Source organism: Watersipora subatra, chromosome 9 (assembly GCF_963576615.1).
Source record: "Watersipora subatra chromosome 9, tzWatSuba1.1, whole genome shotgun sequence".
Classification (NCBI taxonomy): Eukaryota; Metazoa; Bryozoa; class Gymnolaemata; order Cheilostomatida; family Watersiporidae; genus Watersipora; species Watersipora subatra.
Genome location: NC_088716.1, coordinates 55,712,172 through 55,734,917, shown reverse-complemented (window position 1 = coordinate 55,734,917; position 22,746 = coordinate 55,712,172). Strand labels below are relative to the sequence as shown.

General features: G+C 37.9%; 1 protein-coding gene across 4 annotated transcripts; it reads right to left on the bottom strand.

Annotated features, from left to right (window-relative positions):
* Nucleotides 1–6,930: 6,930 nt before the first annotated feature.
* LOC137403934 (uncharacterized) lies at nt 6,931–21,804 on the bottom strand. 4 transcript variants are annotated; one of them, XM_068090058.1, is made up of 9 exons: nt 21,382–21,804; nt 12,971–13,122; nt 10,996–11,173; nt 9,675–9,731; nt 8,711–8,832; nt 8,257–8,389; nt 7,967–8,143; nt 7,631–7,862; nt 6,931–7,395 (listed from the first exon to the last, which is right to left on the bottom strand). In XM_068090058.1, the coding sequence occupies exons 2-9, from the start codon at nt 13,114–13,116 to the stop codon at nt 7,331–7,333; spliced, it is 1,110 nt and encodes a 369-aa protein (XP_067946159.1). In that variant the 5' UTR covers nt 13,117–13,122; nt 21,382–21,804; the 3' UTR covers nt 6,931–7,330. The 4 variants fall into 4 exon arrangements, with proteins under 4 accessions (XP_067946159.1, XP_067946161.1, XP_067946157.1 ...); XM_068090060.1 differs by lacking the exon at nt 21,382–21,804 and adding an exon at nt 20,744–20,767; XM_068090056.1 differs by lacking the exon at nt 21,382–21,804 and adding an exon at nt 20,248–20,270.
* Between the last annotated feature and the right edge of the window lie 942 nt (nt 21,805–22,746).

Sequence of the window (22,746 nt, the reverse complement as noted above, 5' to 3'; positions counted from 1 at the left end):
ACCTAACCTAAAAATTAGATTAATTTTTTAACCTTAACTCAAAGGAGTGCATATCATCCTCTGATAAACATGACGAGCCTGTTGGTCACATGTGATAGTCGAAAAATGCTGCAGAAATTGTTCACGCCATTTGGCAGGAAGTATGGGTCACATGATTAGCTTACGACTAGATGATTAGACCAAGCTGAAACGAAACGGTGAAGTAGCGAGCATCTATATTTGATAAGGGCTTTTCGGTAAAAGCCGAAGTGTTTGTCATAAACTAATGCTACGAGACGTTTTATATTGAGCTATTTATTGGCCTTTTAGTTCACGTGATAACATCAAGTGTCAAAACAATAACCAGGTAGAGTTGAGTACATCATTGAAATAAAAAGATTTCAATCTACGGCGTTTTCGTGATGGCTGCGATTAACTGTTTGTTTTTGAGCTTTTATAAGCTTGTAATCACATTTCCACATATTTTGCACCTACATCACGGTAGAGTAAGACATGATGAATCTTTTGATACCAAATAACTGTAATGTGAATTTTGTTGCAAGTCAACCTTTAAGCTCAATGCCTTCTAAGCGCTGAACAAACTTAAATATATTTGCGAGCTGATTGTACAATCAATTGTAACAAAATGTCAGTTACAGCCATACAGTTATTTTCCTGTTAGAAGATAACTCTATGATTACAGCCCGTGTGCCTAATGGAACCAGCTAGAAGCTCTAGTAATTACTATTACATATCCAACTATAACAAAAATCTTCTAGCCTTTCATGCCCTTTTCTTAGTTGCATGAATTTTTTTTAATCTGTCTGACACTCTTTTTGTATTCTCAACACTCGGCAGCATCCATGACAATACCCGTTTTACATGAAGGTTAACGGAGACCGCGTCTGTTTGGTCGCACCTTCTTTTATTACTCACTTGATTTAAAAAACTTCCTCTTCCATAAATTATTGCCATCTTGTTTGGTATGATTCATATTCCTTGGAATGTACATGTATTTAATGCTTTAAAACCACTGCTTAGTCAGAACTTTATACATTTTTGGCAATCTTTTTTGTATGCCTTCACTAAATACGGTAGCTACAGGAAATAGGCCAATTTCTCATAGATTAAGCGTTCAATATATGAGGTCAAAGCTATACATAAAGCTGAATAAGCATAATGGCACACTATCAACTGGTCGTTGCAACAGTTTTTTTGGCTACTTGCCAAAACTATGAAGAGATTTGATTTACGTTTAATATCACATCTCACCCACAGGCAAACAGTTGATCTTGTTTTAACTCCAAATCTTTTTCACTTTTTATGTAATTTACATGTAGATCTTTCAAGTATTATTTTCAAATTTACGCATTGATATGGCATTAATTCCATTGTAAGTGGTCCGCTTCTATACTTTTTATTGCTTTGAAAGTAGGCTTTAGGAAGTTTCCATTGTAGATAATCACATGGCTTCTTGCAAGGCTGTTGAAACACATGAGTAGGAAGTAGTAAGTTTATCTCTGATCATTTTTGCTTACACAATGTCACATTGAAGTTTAGGGCGTGAGAGACAGTTAAAGATTTTTGGCAGCGATGTCAATAACAAATTTGGATGCCAAAGGGATGCTGTAGCTACTTGACCGTGACTGAATAGTTGTCCTTTCATTTTTGTAAGCGGATTTAAGAATTTTTAGAGAGCTTGAAGAGTTTTGTGTGAGCATTTTAGTTATAGAATGTTTATCTCATGGCGTAACCTCACTCTCCTCAGAGCTGCATGAGAATTTTGAAGTGATTTATAACTTTCGTAAGACCAGAGACACTCTCTTGACAAGAAGGAAGTGGTATCTAGCGGGTAAGAACTGGTTGAGACGCTAACATTTATATTCTGTCGCAATGACCGGTTCATAGATAGTGTGTTATTATGCTTATTCAGCTTTATGTATAACTTTGACCTCATATTTTGAACACTTAATCTATGAGTGATCAGTCTGTTTCCTGTAACTATGTAGTGAAGACATAGACTCATTAAACTGTTTATTCATTGAACCTTAATCTTATTAATCAACATAGTATAGATAGGTTCGGTTATCCTTGCCCTCTAGATCCTGCCAGGGAGCATCACTAGTATAGTGCAGCGCTTTTAATGATGTTGTTTTTGGTTCTGTATGGGCATCCAGCTCACCATCTTCATTTGCATAGGGATGGATGGTGTAGTCACCGTTGGCCCAACCCTTGCACAGGTGGTAGTGGATTACATGCATTACTGATGTAACTTACTTGACATCATATCGATGATTTGTTTCCTCATACTTTCAAAGTCCACTACTGGACTACTACTTGGTAGCAAGTCTACTTACCAGTAGACTTGCTACTGGTAAGGTCGATGCAATCGGCTGAAAGCTGAGTTTATTCATATTTTGTCCACTTTTAGCAAACACCTTTAATAGCAAAATACAAGTATAATAATTTGATAGTGAACATTATGAAAAGTCTTAAGTTAGCCAGTCTGGTTTGGTTATGGAATTATTAGTTGTTTCTAGTATCATTAAGTCTGATCAACATCAATAATAAGGCAATGATCTACTTACGAAGCCTTTTCTCTGTCTTCGGTGACCCACTGTTCCAATTGATGCAATCAGAATCAACTGTAAATAGAAGAAAAAATAATGTGGCAAGAGCATTCTCAGTTATTTCAATATTAAGACCATAATATTAATATATTGATATTATATATTAATCTGTATTAATCTATACTAAGTATTGTGTACTTCCGATCATTCATTCCCATAGATATATATACCTATGTTTATATATCTATGTTCATTCCAGATTACCCCACATCCGCCAGTCACATTACAAAATCTTTGAACCTATTGCCTTAATCCAAACTCACTCGTTTCTGCATTTGTGTTACGGGTTTTAGAACCCTGCCTAAACTATGTTCAGAATATTTGTATTTATCCTTCCACACATGTGACAAACATTGTTTTCTACTCTGTAACACCAACATACTACATCCACCATTGTATGTTTCGATTTGTAAACTTTCTGATACTACAACATTCAATTCACTATCCCAACTCCTTCACAGTACTATCAGAATACCAACTTCTCCCATTAAAACACTATTGTACAACTTATTCAGTTATTCCTGATTACTTTCTTTCCATTTTAATTTTTGCATGTAACGAAAAATATCATTTTGTTGATGATTACTAAGGCTGATAAAGAATTATACATACAAGATCTTTTTATTCCTCTGAACTGCTTAAAAATCAAGCGATAGACAGAATGAAACCTACTCACCAGAAGCCCAACCCAGATGCCTGTTCCAATGTGGTCAACCAAGTATTCGGTATAAACAAATTCTCGGTCTCGCAACTTCTTACGTATTTCGATGACATTAGTGTGGAAAGTGTCGTTTATTATCAATGTCGTCAACTGCATGAAGACCATGATTATTGCGAGCGCGAGCTGTGCAGTCGTCAGCCTAAAACAGCCATGGTGCAATACAGCTACCTAAAACAGCCATGGGGCAATATAGTTACCTTTCTCTGATCATGCCATGCTGGAGAGCTAGTTTAAACCGGCCTATGGTAACTCTCACAAGTAAATGGCAAAGTTACGATTAATCGGTCTCCAGTATAACCAATCCGTCTATAGGGCATAATGAGCAAAAGACTTACTAACATTGGAAAGCATCACAAGGTTTTTAGTAGAAGTTGTCTCCGTCCCAAATGCATGCTTACACTGCCTCTATATTTTTCCGTTGACATAGACACTATGGGTGATATGGTAGAAATACAGAGCACCGTTCAATATAGCAAAGTTTTTACCTGTCGGAGTATTCAGACATAGCCCTGTCTATCGTATTTTTGTTAAAGCAACAACTGTCCCAAAAGATTTAGTCAAAATGATGGGAGAGAAGGGGGTGAAAGATGCTTGGCTGTGGTCTGTAATATCAGCAACTACTAACAGTTTTTTCACAAAGCTACAACCTGTAGCAGAATTGCCATACTATAATAGCAGTAAAGTCGATACACAACCAGACATTGTATGAAATAATCATTGGTAAAACATAATTTATACTTTTATTTGTTCATTCATCTATTTTTTATTCATTCATTCTTTCCTTTGTGTTCTTTTATTTGATTGTTCATTTATTTAAGCATCGATTCATTCATGTGTTCAATATGTTCATCATTCATATGTTCATTCATTCATTTATTTATTCATTAGTTCTCCTAAATTCATGTTAATTTTCTTACTACAATTTTCTTGAATACATCCGGTAAGCTGTAGCAGAACTTTGAAGTTATAGAAGACCAAAAGCTGTAGTTGTCGTATCAACTAGTAGTAGCTACTAACACTGATGTGTCATTCACACGGCAGTCTGAAAAAAAACTGTTGTGTTTCCATTGACAGAACGAACAAGCAAACCATAAAATCCCGTAACCCTAAAAGGTATCAATAATATCATAGCCTTGCTTCCATAGATTTACTTTAGCCCAGAGGACTAATTTTGTCAGTTTACTGTCTTAAAAAATGACTTCGGACTGTTGTTCTACAACCACAGGCTGCTACAGACAAGTAGCTTGCCTCGTACCGATTAGTTGGTCTGTGAGACAGCCAGGCTTGGTAATTGATTTTGGTCGGTAATTTTTGAATGGAGGACTTTAAAATGGAGGATACTGGATGCTAACTTCGAGACATTGAACCATTATTATTACTATAATTTGGTTTCAAGTTAAATATGCACTTTTTGATGACTACAAAGATTACTACTAAACGTAGCTCCGTTCAGCAGTTTACGTTACCAATGTGTTCATCTTTTTCAAAGTTTGAGAGGTTTAAAAGTGAAAGTTTAAGATAATGATGATATCTGCATCTTGTAACAAGTGATTCCTCTGAATGAATATAGGAGTAATGTATTAATGTAAAACATATTTCAGAATAAAGCAAATGCTTAAACTGATCAGATGAATGCAAGCGATTTCTACTAGAGTGTAAGTAGTTTCTTTCTATAATAAACCTACTAAGTTATAGAGCATGACAGTGTTTCTCTATAGAAACATAGATGACACTGTAGAATCAAAATTAGTATACTTCTTATCCCTTAGATTGTTGATCTCTTAGATACTAGCAGAGTTTCTGGAGATACCTCTATATAATGCTTTATAATAGACTTATTATCTTTTAGATACTGGCAGTTTCTATAGATACATATACCTCTATAGAATGCATTATGATAGACTTCTTATCACTTAGACACTGGAAGAGTTTCTGTAGATGATTCCATAGAGGACGATATAATAGACTTCTCAGAACTTACCCATTGACAGATCCAATGTTAGCTTTTGAATATTCTACCTTTTTTTTAGTACGAGATCCACCATGCATGGCAATATATGGAACAGGAAATTGGTCTGGTGAAACTTGGTTCCTTGAAGATAGATGTGTTCCTGGCTCGTTTACAGGTGGAAGGGGCTGTCCGATAGACATGGTGCTGCCACTACTGAGCTGTTGCCAGATGAATATAAAATTACTAATCTATAACATTCTATTGTCTACAGGTAATTGTTATTTCTTGGAGTTAACTGTAAGCTGTTGCGGCTGCCTCAGTAAGCACTCTTTGTGAAGGCTGAGATGAATATTGATTCCTTATAGATAATCTATTAATAAATACTTACAGACATATTATTACAAATGCACGTATATTAGTGAATTCATTTGCACGCAGATTTCACATAAAAACAAAAATACCAACCAATAAACAAAGTTCTCAGGCCTGATAAAAATATCGACTTGCATCCAATGTAAGTAGTGTTTTCTGTAGTTTGTCTGTATTAGTGTGGTAAAAAGGAACTAGCCATTTGTAACAAATTGTTTGCATTAGGTCTGTTCATATATTGTAAACTACATTTTAGAAAAATTCTAGAATAGATTTTCCAACTACATGTAGAAAATCTATTCTAAAATTACATTGACTCGTATTACCAAGTAATACTAGTCAGTGTAACTTACAATGTAATTACAGTGGAGCTAAGTATTACATTACATGAATCACTTAGTTCCACATTTACCAATCAAGCTTCCTTTTTAAAGCTTTGTGGTTTTTATGTCATACATTTGATCGTCACTGTACCTGCTCGACACATTTCAGTTTTTGTGCAGAACTTGGTATACTGGTCACACCTTAGGTGTTTGTAAGCAAGGTGCACTTTCTGGAAGTTGGCAAAGAGACAACTTCCTGACATAGAACATTCAGGTAGAGATGTTACTGTCCCAGGCAGCTGCATGCCACAGGAAAGTAGTTTTGCTAATAAACTGGTGACCCACTGTCCTTTGAATAAAATAAGACCTCTCTGAAGGCTAACATTTTGTATTTTACTAGCGAAAATCATTTTTACACAGCCTGAATTTCGTTTCAAGAACAGAATACACTAAGGAAACTTGTTATTGTATGTGAAAAATGACTGGTACCTTCTATTACAAAAATGTAACGAACATACCCAACTTTTTAACCAGAGACAAAGCAGAAAATCATACTGGTGCAAATGCCCTGTATTTTCAGAATTTATGCTCAAAATCCTGAGACGAATGCAAACAAATACCTATTTCGGCTTTCAATGAAATACGTGTGAGCTGTTCTCAAAACTATTGAAGGTTGTACCACCAACAATGACTGCACCCTTACTTTTGTCATTTGCTACAAGGTAGAAAGACCCCCAAGTGTTTTAGAATGTTACTGTACATTCTCAAAGACATTCATAAAATGTAACCTCAAACTAGATGTAGGCACATTGAAGATGACGTGTCTGGTCATTATTACGGGAATACTAAATAGTATAAAAGCATATAGATTTGTCTAGATCCAGTACACAAACCATCGGCTCAAAATAGTGACCTTATCGCTAAAACAAATAGAAATAGCCAAGTTTTGCTAACATGAAAGATTTCTATAGATGTATTTTTAGTACTAAATAAACTGTATAGAAGGATCATAGTTAAAAGTACAATATATAATAACACGGTTTCCTTTAGTTGGAAGTAACAGCAGTAAGATAACAAGTAAAATAAGAATATTCATTAAACACAAATTACGATAAAAGGTCGGCAGCGCATTGGGATAAGACATTACAACAGAGACAATGGAGTTGTTCAGAATTTAAAAAGCAATCGTAATAAAACTCTGCAAAGACAGTAGTCGATGGGCTAGTTATGAGCAGCTTGTATAACCGGTGCTAGATGAAAATATAAACACACATAAAATATATATGAGACTAGGATATCTTTTATCATATACTCTTCTGTTAGTCCTAAACCAAAGAACTTGAGTTGGTGGGCAGAACTAAGCAGAACTATTATTCTGTAAGACACTAGCATACTCGGGTGGCAGCTCTTCCCATTTCGCTTCTAAAGAATACAAACAAGAATTACACGGTTTTCAATAGTCATGGATCTTCCCATTAAAAGTATTCAAGTAGAAGCTGTAAAACCAAAGGCCTACCACAACACAGAGCTACCTGCTAATGAAATAGAATAGAACAAACCTTAGAATTACCAGATCAGCAATTTAACATCTGAATACTGCTACAGCTGAACAAGTTATTTAAAAGACAATTCAAACAATCTCTGTTTAAATCCTAACCTGAATTGCTGCCAGCTCCCTGAGAAGGAACTGCAGGCGCCGCTGTCTGAGAAGAAAGGGCAACTGGAGTGGCAAAATTAGGAGTGGCTGCACCAAATGGTTGCTGCATATACTGATAGTTGATGGCAGCTGGTTGACCATGCACTTGTGGCATGACTTGCAGCTGTGGAACAGGCTGCATCTGCATTGGCGTCATCCTTGGCTGAGCGTGATAGGAAACCACATGGTCGGCCTACACAAACCATTACCACATGATATTATACAGAGCTGAAGGCAGTCAGATGTGCAGACTACAGTCAATCACAACCAACACCACAATTGAATAAATGAAGTTACCTCATCATCAGGATCATAGCAGGACCGACAGCAGCAACTCCCGCAGCAACCAGTTCGTCGGCAGCAGCCACATACAGCCATCGAGTTGTTAATAAGGAGACCCATAGTGATGGCAAACTGTCCTACTGCGCATACGAGCATTATTGCATCAAGTGCTACCCACGCCTTAAAAATTGCCTAAAACAGTTTTGACAGGGTAAGGCTAAGTGGAACAGTGCGACCAAGCCCTTCCAAAGAGCAAGTTAGATGAATTACCGTTGTATGCCACTAAAATCATAAAAAAACCTTACATGTCGACAATAGAATGTTCCAGAACTCCCTGAGAACTCTTCCCCGTACAAGTAGAAAGGCTTTTGTGTGGTTGTACTGCCATAGCGACCATAACCGCTGTCATAGTGGTAATCATAGTTGTAGTAGCTCCTCCTAAAGAGAATTTGTTATTGTTATTACTATTGTTACCGCTGACAAGAATAGAATAATTAGTAATTCCATTGCAGAAACAAAACAACTCTGTTTATAACCCCCAACAGCAAAATCAACAGCTACATTTATTTAAAAAATGTGGCCTGCAGTAAAACAATTTGTACCTAACTGTAAAACAAAAATGCTAAACAGACTAGCAGAAATGTAACTAAACAGACAGGATTATTTAAATGGCTCAATGCATATTGAAAGCATGTCAGTTGTAAGGAAATAGCATGACTATGATAATAGCATTCGCAAGCAGGTATACAATGTAATTACCTGTAATAGGACTCTCCTTCATTCCTGCAGGCTAACAATCGCCCCATGTTGCCGGACAGAGTCACCATAAGCACTGGATAAGCTATGATAAGTATTACGTTCAGAACGAGGTGAGTCACAATCTACATGCAACAATGTGTTTATGGAGTGCATGATAATCATTGTTGATTAGTTACTGATGAAAGGTGATGTTTGTGTGGCTAATGGCTTACTGTCATGTGTAAGGTATGCCTGAGTGAGATCAAGCTATATTTGTCAGCTGAGAGGAGGACTTTTATAGAAGCCTAGGAAAAACGAGCAATATTTTCTAATCAAATTTTTGGGGTGATAGATACATAATAAGAATCTGGCAGATTAAGGATGCAGCAAATTTTGTTGCCTAGCTTTGCTTACCGCATCTCACAAACGCTGCAAAAGGAATCCATACCTTTCTATACATTAGTTGACATCTACAAAAGCTGATAGGCATATTAATAAACTTGCAGTCACAGTAGACACTGGTAACACAGCAGGCTTACTAAACACTCTCTCTCTATATATATATATATATATATATATATATATATATATATATATATATATATACATCTTTAATGTCGGAGTGAAATGAGCCGTGTCAGAAAACATGCCTAACAGGAAGTCTTTAAGCGATGAGTAATACGATATACAATATAAAGAACGCTTGACCTGCAAAACACAGGCTGGGGTTCAATTCCCGAAAAAATATCACTGGTAGTGACAGGAATAACATGATTGATCTCAAATTGAACACAAATTGCTCTCTGCAACTGAACATGTCTCCACTCTTCAAGGTTTCCTTGTCACTGGACTCAGACATGTTCAGCCAAGATTATAGAGATATTGTCAATGCTGTTAAACACACGCACAGCCTCTACTAAGGAGACATCATACTCGATATTTGACGGATTGCTCACACAATACGAGGCATAAAGCTGAATCTTACCAAACTTTTCTTCTGCTGTTTGTAGCTTGCCACTCCGATGCTTGCAGCGATCACAGTCTAAAATAGAGTGTTCTCTGACTAATAAAAGTTAACTAGTCCATATCAGTCATATCTTTGACACGTAATTACAAGAAAAATCTGTATGCATTTAAAAAAGTTTACTCTTAAGTAAAATGTAAACAAGTCAGAAATTCAAATTAATGGCTTGAACCGAGTATCAAGTAAGACTTCATCTAGCAATCAGTTGTGTTGTGGCAGGATTAATTTGGTTGCAGAGTGGAGTAATACTAAGGTATGTTATGAAGTTAAAATTTGAAACATGACCTCAAAAATGGCACAAATTTCTTAGGTGGATGACAAAGCTTGATACAACAGGTTATCAGAGACTACCTATAACATCATGGGCTATACCTATAACATCAGGGACTCTACTTATAACATCAGGGACTCTATCTATAACATCCGGGACTCTACCTTTAACATCAGGGACTCTACCTTTAACATCAGGGACCCTAGTTATAACCTCAGAGACTACCTATAACATCACGGAGTCTACCTATAACATCAGGGACTCTATCTATAACATCAAGGACTCTACCTATAACATCAGGGACTTTACCTATAACATCAGAGACTACCTATAACATCAGGGACTCTACCAATAACATCAGGAACTCTGCCTTTATCATCAGAGTCTCTACCTATAACATCGGGTTCAGTTCAAACTTTGCATTGGTGATGGTTATCACAACGGTTAATCTTCAAAATAAATAATTGTCATTCTCAACCAGATCTCACTACTTTATGTAGCTGGTGGGCTGATCGTTTTTATTGCTAATTAGACAGCTGCACGAAAAGTATTATTCATTGAACACCTAACAACAATAGCGTAATCAATTAAGTGTTCATACACAATACTAAAATAAAGGAAAAATTCACTAACCATTTAAAAATATAAATCATTTAAAATAGTCATTTTAAATTGAGCATAAATTATACAACGCCACTTTAATCGAGGAGATGATCTCAAACTCACATTGGCCAAACGAGTTAAGAAGAAAATATGACTAAACACAACATTTCTGTTTGCACATGCCTCTGCTCTGTCAAAACCCACACTCGGGTTCAAGCTGTTCACCCATAAGCAATGCATTCGAAAAGGTCAGACTTCAGTGGGGAGCCAGAGTTCTGTGGAAGTCAGACTTCAATTCGTTTTTCATTTTATTGGCACAAGAGGCAGCAGTTACTAAACCAAGCTGACAATCAAGTTCAATACAAATGAATATACTCTCAATTGAACGATAGACACAGAATTACTTACAAGAAGCCCAACCCAAACACCTGTAGCTCCGTTGTCCACAAATCCATCGAGGAAATAGTAACTGACATACTTGTCCTTTAACTCAGCAATCAAGTTGTTCAGGTGATCGTTAATTGCAGTTGTCACGACATGGAGAATAAAGACAGTCAGTCCGAGTACAAGCTGAGCTAGTGTTAACCTATAAACAGTTGTTTGTTAATATTCCATTATAATTCACTACTGACAAGTTACTGAGGTCTTTTCAAAACAGACTGCAGTATCAGTGATTCAATCAACAACTCAGTGCAAAAATTAACCAATCTGCTAAAAGCAAACAATACATGACACTGTACTCTTCAGCAAATCAAAGAGACCAAAAGTCTCTCTTTCATGTAACTAGGAGCCAATCACCGTTTTATATGTTGAGGACTATAGATAAGATGAATTTTTTATCAGGATGCTTAGTTTTAAATTACTATGTGGAAGGGTGATGAGAGCTGAACATGATAAGAGGTTATGAACAATAATTTTCATATTATACTAGAATACCTTTACAGATTGATAAAGATGATCCCTATATACAGGCCCGTATTCCCTGAGGCGGCTGGCCGGCCCCAACTTTTTAGGAACTTTCTGCGGCTAAGTACAGTCAAACTCGGATAACTCGCCCTCGGATAAAATGTAACATTTCATCTCAAACACAAGGTTAACTCAAACGGATTTGTTTGGTCCGTGCCCACGCAATGATAAATTGCTTCAGATAACTCGACCTCAACATCATTTATTTGAAAAGTTATTTGCCCAACGGCTATGGAGACGGTTTTTATCGCTGTAGAATATCACTTTATTCCAAACCATAGAGACAAACATCAACTTTTAGTAGTTCTTAGGCGTCATTATTACCATCAGTGGCAAAATATTCTTTATAAAGGTTTGCAAAATATCATGTTTTACCAAACATCCACTTGGCCATGTCCCATCGAAAGCGTGGAAACATCCGTATGAACTTAAAATAAAATCGGCAAAATTGATCTTTGTTGATCAAAACGCTCAAAAGAAAAAGATGTTTTTTTTCTTAGCGTTTTAACTGCGGTCAAGTTTTGCCTATTTTAATTTAAAAACATCTCGTCAGTCACATCACCTAAAACAAAACAAATCTCAAAAAATAGAAAAATGTTGATACTTTCCGATAAAATTTTTTAAAACTTCACATGAGAGGCCTGGGTGAGGCCCTACATAAGAGAAACCTGTTGGGGGCTTACACCCCCCTCCACATCCCAGGTGTTCATAACTAGTCGCCTAACATTAGCCGTCCCAACTTGTAACCAGTGAATACAGGCCTGACTATATACCTTTTTTGGTTTGCTGAAAATGAAATACTAAACTATTAATTATGACAGTATAAACAATATCTTTTAGAACCTTATGATTGGCTTGACTATTTCAATACATAGTTATAAGTAGGAAAACCTATAAATATAGTTAAGCTAGAGGATACTTGTAAAAAAGATTCAATTAGTGTAAGCCATGTTTTATTATGTATCAAATATCTGATGTACAGCAAAAGAAAAAAACAATACATGTATACAGATTTTCATAATTAAAATGGAATTTTCATCTTTTCAAACTTCAGACCAATTTGGATCGATGAATATAATCCATACTTGAACTATATAAGTGAATAGTGATATACAAAATGTTGTACCTACTTATCATTCAATAGTATACGAAATTGAGTTAGCCAAAAGCGATACATAAGTAAAAACATACATTAGTGTTCTTATTCCCAAGCAAAATTTTAAACTATTCACCCATTTTGCAAAATATTTTCAGAATAAGCTACTCAACTTACTGGACATTTTACAACTTCGGCCTACAATCCATGATGAGTAAACCCTAAGGTAGCTACATGCCGTGATAAAACACAACTCATCTCTCTTTTGTCGTAACTCTCACCAGTCCGGCTTATCAGCTAAACTCATCATTCAAAACCTACCCTTTAACAGCAGCGATCTTAGACTTGAAATATCGCACATTGAGCATGGGTCTCGACGAAACGTTACTTTGAGCCGAGTTGATATACACAAACTGTGGCTGCATTGGCATCTGTTGCTGGGGTATTTGGGCAGAATGTGACGCCATGTTGTTCTACAATACAGATAAAACAAACACCTGTACAGGTATTACCAAAAGACAAGCTAGGTATGTTATAAGTTGTGATAATTACCTAAATGTTGTCTGGTTAGTTGATGATGAAACCTAATGGCTGGCCAGCCCTAAACTATCTAGATGATGTCAAACGTTAAAGATTAAAGTTACAGTCGTAATTTATTTAGCGTTCTAGCATTTCATCAGATCCTCAGGAAGTGCTATTCTTGGCTGCATCATGGGAAGGTCTTGTAGCATCATGGGAAGAAGGGTAGACAACTCTTATCCAGACTGATTATCAATTACTAATTAATAAAGATATGATAACTCTAACAATATACAACATCCTTCCTTTCCTCGGAAGTTTAGATCCAAAACACAAAGTCTTTAAACGATTAACGATTAATCATTTCAGTCCCCAAGCCATTAAGCAATTATCTAATTATTCTCCATTCTCATTGTTAGAGTGAAGGTTTATGTCTCATTTTACAATGTTGTCATTTAGACCATCTGGGAGTAACTTTTCTTATAAGAACACCTATATTCATTCAAATCAGAAATCTTTGGGCTTTCTAATGGTATAAGTAGCAAAATTGTAGCTCAATTACTGAAGAATGTATAGAATGTCAAACTTGGTGAATATAAAAATTTGACAAAAACACAATGGTACATGATTTCAAAGACATTATTTTTATTATTATGACATGACTGAAAACATAACAGAGGATTGACGAAGTTGCAAAAAAAGAGGAAATGTTCGAGATTTTCACTTCCAATACTGAACTCTGGTATGGTACGCTTTCCAGCAGTCTGAACCGCGTTTGATGCACAAGTACACGTTGCAGGTTTCACACCGAATTGAACTCTTGACTGATTTGTGTTGTAAGTCTTTGTAAGCCTTCTCTGGATTTTGCTGCGATTCTATCAGGTACTTTTTCTGGCAGACTGCACAGCGGTGATCTTTTGACCCATCAGTAGGCCACTCGGGACAGTGTAGTTTGCTCATGTCTAGACGTATCTCCGGACTGTTGGGAGTGGCAGCTGGTGTGTTTGTCCTAGTTGACTGTCGAGAGAATGACTTTCACCTATCCATGTCGTCAGTATCTGCAGGACAAAGTCTCTGAATTCCATCGGCTTTTCCTGGCCATGCTTATTGAGCACATAAGCGTTGTACAGGGACCAGTGAAAGCATTTGCGGTCGATTCGCGTGTACCACTTATATGACTTTCGAGAGCGATCGAGTCTTGCCATTTTATCATTGAGGTCCACACCACTTATCATCTGATTGTATACGATGACGGATGGTGTGGCCTTCACTGTCAGCTTCTCACCTTTTTTATTTCTACGGATTACAGTTGGTGGCTCAGACAGCTCAGCTCTGACATAGTTTGACAGGAAGTAGATCGGTTTCTTGTCATTCCAGCGGGTTGCTACAATTCCTGTTTTCGCACACTGGAGCCACTTAGAATCCCCTTGCTCCAACCTCCGAGCTTCCGCTTTGGTGGCTATTAGCTGTTTCGGGTACTCCTTTCGGTTGGTCATACATGTACCAGTACCAGACATCTGAAGCTCACGTAGCCAGTGGAGAAGATAAGGTGACGTGTAGTAGCGATCAGTAACTACATGGTAGCCTCGACCCCAGTAACTTTGAACTAGTTTCAGTACTACTGCGGCAGAGTTTTTCACTGTGGTCAAGTCATCAAAGTCTCTGTCCTTCCCAGAATAGACATCTAGGTTTAGCGCATATCCGCTGGAAGCACAACACGCCATCCAGACTTTCACTCCCCATTTGATTGGCTTTGAAGAGTCGTAACATTTCCCACTCCAGCGACCCCGAAAAGGAATCATGCACTCGTCTACTGACAGATCCTGGGAGGGAGAGTACTCTGCTGTGAATCGCTCTTTCATGTGGTTGATGAGGAACCTGATTTTGTAAAGTCTGTCGTATTCAGGATGGCTACGATCCTGAATTGACGTCTCTTCATTACAGTAATGCAGGTAACGTTTTATCTGGTCATACCGTCGTAATGACATGACAGTTGAAGCTTTAGGCATCTGGAGAAGCTCGTACTGCGGTCTCCAGATACTTCGCTGCCTATCCTTGCAGAACATTTCTATGAATGCTCGGAGCGCGTAGAACGCTCGGAGTTCGTCTGTCTCGAGTTTAGTCCACTTTCCATAACCACTGTGGATGGTACTCTCGCTTATCTTTCGTCTGGCAGCATTCTCGTTCGTGAAATCACATACTGATTGTAAAAGTTTCTCATCGTAGAACAGCATGAAGAAGTCAGCTGGCTTTGAATCAGCAGGCATTACTCTTGTTGGTCCATGTGGTGCAGCTGGGTCAAAGTTAGGGCTGCACATTACTTTCTCAGTAGGCTGCCAGTCGAACGTGGGTGTTGGGGTATTATCCAAGTCAGACAGGATGAATCCCAGATAACCTGGTGCTGCCAGATTTCCTGAACTACCGTCATCACCAGAGGCTCCAGTAGAAATGTTGGTAGCAGTACTAGTACTAGCAGCTCCAGTATCAGTTGTACTAGTAGGTCTACTAGTAGTAGCAGTACTAGTAGAATTTGAGTCCAGCTGATCAAAATCTGAATCCGAGTCGAAATCAGCACCTAATTGTGAGTCATCATCACCAGTATCAGCATCAAAAACAATGTCCCTTGTTCTAGGATGAGCTCCAGTAGCATTGTCCACAAAATCATCTGAATCATACTCAAAATCACTAGAAAAATCCATAAATAAGCCAGCACTTCAAAATGTTACAACTTTCAACAATCAAAAATGGCCGCGTAGTTGTGAGTTTCCTTCCGTATATTTTCATTGGCCTTTACTCAGAAAACTTTCATTGTAACATGGTTCAATATTAGCCAATAAGGGAAGCTTAGCATCTCTTCAGACCTGCCAACCCAAGAGTGGGGCAATGCGTGAGATTTGGTTTTGGGGCAATTGATGTATCAATGATAGTATATATAAAATTGTGGAAATTGGGGGCAAAAATCTCACGCATTTTCATTTTTTCTTTGGGGCGATTGCGTGAGTCTCACGCCCAATGCGTGAGAGTTGGCAGGTATGCATCTCTTCTTATTGGTTGGCTACTCTAAGACTTCATTTGGATTGGACAAAGGCTGAAATTAGTCTATGCCAAATAGAGTTACACTAAAGCCTCTACAGAGGCTAGGAGGACTGTGTGCAGACAACTCCAAGCCTCCACAGAGGCTTGTATGACTGAAATGGTTAATACAAAGAACATATATACAGTTAAAGTAGCAGCTGGGACAGCTGCTAATACATTTTGTAGGAGTCGTACTTTGAAGGAAGCTTGCCACGATTGCTACGTGCACTTGTTCGTTGCGTTGACTTTGGAGTGTCTTGCTTCTTCGGTGTGCTACCGGGAGCTAAGTCTTGTGATTCATCAGGAATAGCTCGTTCATTCATGGTTGTCATTTCATCTGTTTCATCGGGTATACTTTGGACTGGCTTGATATGAGTTCTAGTTCTACGAAGGTGTGATGTGCCAGTGTCTACCATATAAGACCGTGGATGTGGTGTTTTACTTAACACTTGTCCTCTGCTCCATTCATTTTCGTCATCTGTTCTGATGACTACCTCTTCTCCTTTATGTAAAGGAAGCAAGTCTCTAGCCTGTCTATCACTGCTTAACTTTTGACTTTTTTGTCTCTCTGATAGCAAGGGATATGCGTCAGGAATCAATGGTTTTAAGGTCCTTCTAGTGTAAGGCAATGGACCGCGAATACATCTGTTAAAGAGCATTTCAGATGGACTGAAAGGTAGACCTTGGACTGGAGTTTGTCGGTAGGCTAACAATGATTGATAAATGTCCGACTTAGATTCATCAGCAGCTGCCTTTTTCAAGAACTGCTTAACTGTTTGAACGTATCTTTCGGTCATACCGTTGGATTTGGGATAACGTGGACTAGAAGTTGTAATGTTAAAGCCCCATTCGGATGCAAACTGACGTAGAGCCATACTACCAAAAGGCATGTTGTCTGCAACTACATCAATAGGTACCCCATGAACAGCAAAAATACTTTTTAATGCTAGCGTGACATCTTTGGCAGTCTTCCCTTTGATGATCCTTAGTTCTGGATAATGAGAATAAAAGTCCACCACTAGTAAGTAGCTATTGTTTTTAAACTCTAGTATGTCCATTCCAACTTTATTCCATGGTAACTTAGGTACTTCATGTGGTAGCAACGGCATTTTCTGTTGTCTATTAGAAAATCTCAGGCATATAGGACACTCAGCTACAAGTTGCTTAATCTGTTGATTCATGCCAGGCCAGTACATGCTTTGTTTCGCTCTCTCGATGCATTTATCCATTCCCAAGTGTCCTGAGTGAAGCTTTGTGAGGTATGGGCGTTGCTGAGACTTAGGGATCACTAGACGCTCACCTCTGTAAATCAATCCATCACTGAGATATAACTCATCACGTACACCCCAATATGGCTGTAACTCAATTAGAACCTGTTTTTTCACAGCCCAACACCAACCACTTAGAATTGCCGATGTTAGGAGTTTCATGGTATCATCCATGGCATAATGCATCTTTATTTCTTCTTTGGCGGACTCTTCTAACTGAAGTGAGTGAATCATGACAACATCATCTTCAATGTTATCGCTGATGCCCTCGAGATATGCCCGTGACAGAGTGTCAGCTAAGTATAGATATTTGCCAGGCACGTAGTGGATCTTTTCAACTCTGTATCTTTGTAATCTTACAAGAAGTCTCTGTAGTCTAGGTGATGCTTTGCAAAGTGGTTTCTGAACAATGGAGACCAGAGGTTGGTGATCTGTCTGAACATCAATTCCACGTCCATAAGTATAAGTGTTAAATTTTTCACACCCATATACTATAGCTAGTAACTCTTTATCAATTTGTGGATAGCCCTCTTCAGTCTTAGTTAGAGCCCGTGAGGCATAAGCTACTGGTTGATTCGCTTGAAGCAAAACTGCTCCTAGACCACCCTGAGAAGCATCTACTTGCAAAACAATGTCTTTCTCTGTGTCAAAATACTTCAGAACTGGTTCATTAGTTAGAACAGCTTTTATTTTAGTCATAGCCTCTTCTTGTTGAATGCCCCATACCCATGGAGTATCTTTCTTTAGTAGGTCTCTAATTGGTTGAGTTTCCTTTGATATATTTGGAATATATCCTCTCAGAAAATTAAGTGATCCCATGAGCCTTTGAATTCCTTGTCGGTCTACTGGGTTTGGCATCTGCTTGATTGCTCTGACCTTTTCTGGATCAGGTTTTAGCCCATGCTTGGACACAATGTGGCCCAAATAGTTAACTTCCGACTGATTATGTTGAATTTTGTCCTTGTTAAATTTAATGTTGTTCTCTCTTGCCCGTTGTAGCAATCTTCTGAGTTTTCTATCATGATCTTCTTGGTCTGTACCAGCAATAATCAAGTCATCAAAATAGATGCAAACATCAAGGTCACCAAATACTTCTTCGACTCTCTTTTCAAATACCTCTGCACTAGAGTTAATCCCAAAGGGTAGACGCTTGTAGCAGTACCTGCCAAATGGCGTATTGAAAGTTGTAAGTAGCTGTGATTGGCGATCGAGTGGAACATGCCAGTATCCTGCTTTCATGTCTACAATGGTGAAAACAGATTTTTCTGTGAACTTGAATGATATGTTTTCTAGCGTTGGAATATGATGATGCTCACGAAGAATCGCTTTATTTAACTCTTTTGGATCTAGACATATTCTGACACTGCCATCTCGTTTCTCTACCACCACCATACTGTTTACCCATGGTGTTGGTTGGTCAACTTTGGCAATTATGTCATTGGCTTCCATTTTGTCTAACTCAGCTTTCACTTTGTCTACCATACTCAGAGGTACGCGTCTTGCTCTGTTGATAACTGGTTTCACTTCAGAATTTACCCTAATAGTATGTTCTTTTTCGAGACAGCCCATTCCCTGAAAACAATCTGCATACTCCTCTAAAATGGCTTGATTGTTAACACTGTCAATTCTCTTGACTATATTCAGTTCCACACATGCTTGAAGGCCTAATATTGGTACAACATCCTCGTCAACGAGCTCAAATACGAGTTCATCTTCTGTTTTGTCAGTATTTAGCTTTAGCGTGGTTTTGCCAGCATTTGGTAGGACATCATTGGAATATGTTATAAGTCTTGCAGTGCTTTTTTGTATGATAGCCTTCAGATCTTTGGCATACTTCAATGGTAAAACATTTGCCTGTGCACCAGTATCTACTTTAAAAGTGATTTGTTTTGAAACAGAATCATGTGAAAGTTTGTATGATTTATACCATCCTTTTTTCGAATCTCTATCGTTGGCTATCATTCCAATGAATAGGTCACTAACCCCAATATCCGATCTTTTTACCGTGATTGAATTTACTTCCTTCTTGGTACCAGTACACTTTTTTCTAAAATGATTTTTCAAGCCACATTTATTGCATGTCTCTCCATAGGCAGGACATTTCCCTTTAAAGTGGTCATAACCACAAAATTTGCAGTCAATAATTTTCCTAGGCGCTGGTATAGGAGGTCCTTTACTTGTTCCGTTGCTTCTGTTTACAACTGCCACCACTTTTTCACTAGCCATTTCAGCTAACTGATTTTTTGTGACTTCTGATGCTCGGATCATATCAATGGCATCCGATTATTGCATGTCCTGCCTATGGAGAGACATGCAATAATCTGCCTATGCAGATTTATTGCATGTCTCTCCATAGGCAGGACATTTCCCTTTAAAGTGGTCATAACCACAAAATTTGCAGTCAATAATTTTCCTAGGCGCTGGTATAGGAGGTCCTTTACTTGTTCCGTTGCTTCTGTTTACAACTGCCACCACTTTTTCACTAGCCATTTCAGCTAACTGATTTTTGTGACTTCTGATGCTCGGATCATATCAATGGCATTGTTCAGGTTTACGTCTCTATTTTGCAACAATTTTTCCTTGAGCCTCTGATCTTTTATTCCAAACACACAGCGTACTAATATCATCATGTCTCGTTGCTCAGCAAATTCACATTTATTAGCTTGAGTTTTTAGCCTTTTAACAAACATATCGATAGGTTCACCTTCGGTTTGAGTCAAAGACATAAAAACATACCATTCATACAGTAGGTTTCTCCTCGGGTTGAAGTAACCTTCAAATTTTGCCAAGACATCAGGAAGGCGAGTCCTAACTTCAGGTGGCTCTGCCTCCTCATCAAATTCAAATTGATCTAATATTTCCACAGCATCCTCGCCAATGCAATGTCGTAGTATAGCTATTTGTCTCCTCCATATTGCATTATTTACCGGTGGCCAAGCCCCATGTTCATCAGCAGGCCCAGCAATGAGGTTTATTGCATCCGAATAATTTTAAAAATTCCTCCTCCATTTCCTCCAGTTTTCCGCCAAATTTCCATCCATGCACAGCTCAGCCGGTGAGGTTAATCCAAAACCATCCATAGCAACACACAAGCAGTACACAGAAATTGGAAAACAAATAAGAAGCAGGCCTAATCAGCTGATATTCAAAATATATTACTTGGCTGGGTTCTCATCAATCAGCAAATCTTGATGTATTTTGCTGCCACCATGTTATAAGTTGTGATAATTACCTAAATGTTGTCTGGTTAGTTGATGATGAAACCTAATGGCTGGCCAGCCCTAAACTATCTAGATGATGTCAATCGTTAAAGATTAAAGTTACAGTCGTAATTTATTTAGCGTTCTAGCATTTCATCAGATCCTCAGGAAGTGCTATTCTTGGCTGCATCATGGGAAGGTCTTGTAGCATCATGGGAAGAAGGGTAGACAACTCTTATCCAGACTGATTATCAATTACTAATTAATAAAGATATGATAACTCTAACAATATACAACAAGGTACACGTGTCCAGTATTAGACGAAAGTGCTCAGTACTGTTATATGGTTTTCTAGGTAATTTGACTTACTTGAATACCACACTAACATCAATGATTAATAACCACAAGTTCTACTTCAATCTAAACTATGCTTGTTGTGGTTAATTAGGCTAGGCAAGCTGTCTTGTTTATTCAATGGTTGCAAAGAGCGTGAGTATGGTACCTGACCCAGATCTTTGTGCAAGCCTCAACTATGCTAACTCTCAGATGTTTGGTATAGCAATCAGAATATCTTTTATTATTATGAACCAAAGCCTAATACACAAGTAGCAAAATTCTAAAATATAAGATAGTTAACATGCAGTGCTAAGTAAATAAAATAATCTCTTACGCCAACAGCTAGCTGTATCTGCTCTTAAGCTCGGCTTGTACGTCTACAAGTGTCACTGTCAAAAGAGGATGAGCTAATAAAAATTGTTAGCTTTTATAGGCATTCAGGATAGCCTGAGGACGGTACGTATAATGTTCGTATTATATCTTTGTGTTGTAGGAGTAAGTCCATTGGAGGGAACGCTGTCTCTGAGCCGTCATCTGATTAGCGCTATATCTGTGTCTTGAAACTGGGATTGCATAACATTGATTGGCGCTGTGTTATGTAATGGAAAAGTGCTGACTCAGGGTAAGCTCAGTTATCTTTGGTTGTGCTTGGTCATGGTTGGTAGATGTAATTGTATTCCAAATTCCTTTGGCGGTGTTGACGTGGTGTTGACGCAGCAGTTTCCAAGATTGATGTTTTCTAATTCTGACATTTTAAAATTAGAGAATCTTTTAATGTCTCTTTACATTCCCTGCTGGTATCTTGTTTTCGAAGTATTTCCATACAACAGTACTATTTCCTGAAAATTCACGGTGATAAAACAGGAACACTGCAGTCACTGCTCCACATTTTAAACACATCGTATGCAGTCCACGAAAGTGTGAAAAACTATAAAATACTTTTAACAGAAACACCATATTAAAAAACTATTGGAGAATTTTGACAACCACTTTAAGTAGGTGATACGCTTTTCACGTTAGCATGAACGAGTTAACGTAATAAAGACACATTTCTAAATGGGCAACTCTACATTAAAAAGTGATGTTGTTATCGTTTCTACCAATAATAGTTTGTTAGTGAGCGGGCCCAGCAAAACGGTATAGCCAAATGAACGTAATTATTACGATAAATTCAACATAACAAAATTATTAGAACTGAACTATTACGGTCCTCAGACAGGTACTTTAGCTGATAGTCAGAGAGCAGGATAACCCTATCTATCATAAAAATAATTTCTATTACTTTTCTCAACTTATGCAATATGATGCATACAAAATATTCTTCAATATTTATATATTGCCTGTTTGCACGTTGCACTCTGTAATCTCGTTACTTATATACTTTCATGTTTAAATTACATCTCATCAATTGGCGGAGGCGTAATAAACAAGCCGATCACTGTTGCCACTGCGACAAGGAATTTCACAGACTGTGATTGGATAATTGGAACCAAACGTCATAACCCGCCAGATTGCTCAGCAATGGCAGCCCAAACTAGGACCGTGTGTTGGGTGCCCGAGCGACTAACCTCAAAGGTTGACTTGCAACAAAATTCACATTACAGTTATTTGGTATCAAAAGATTCGCCATGTCTTACTCTATTGTGTTGTAGGTGCCAAATATGTGGGAATGTGATTAAAAGCTCGTAAAAGCTCAAAA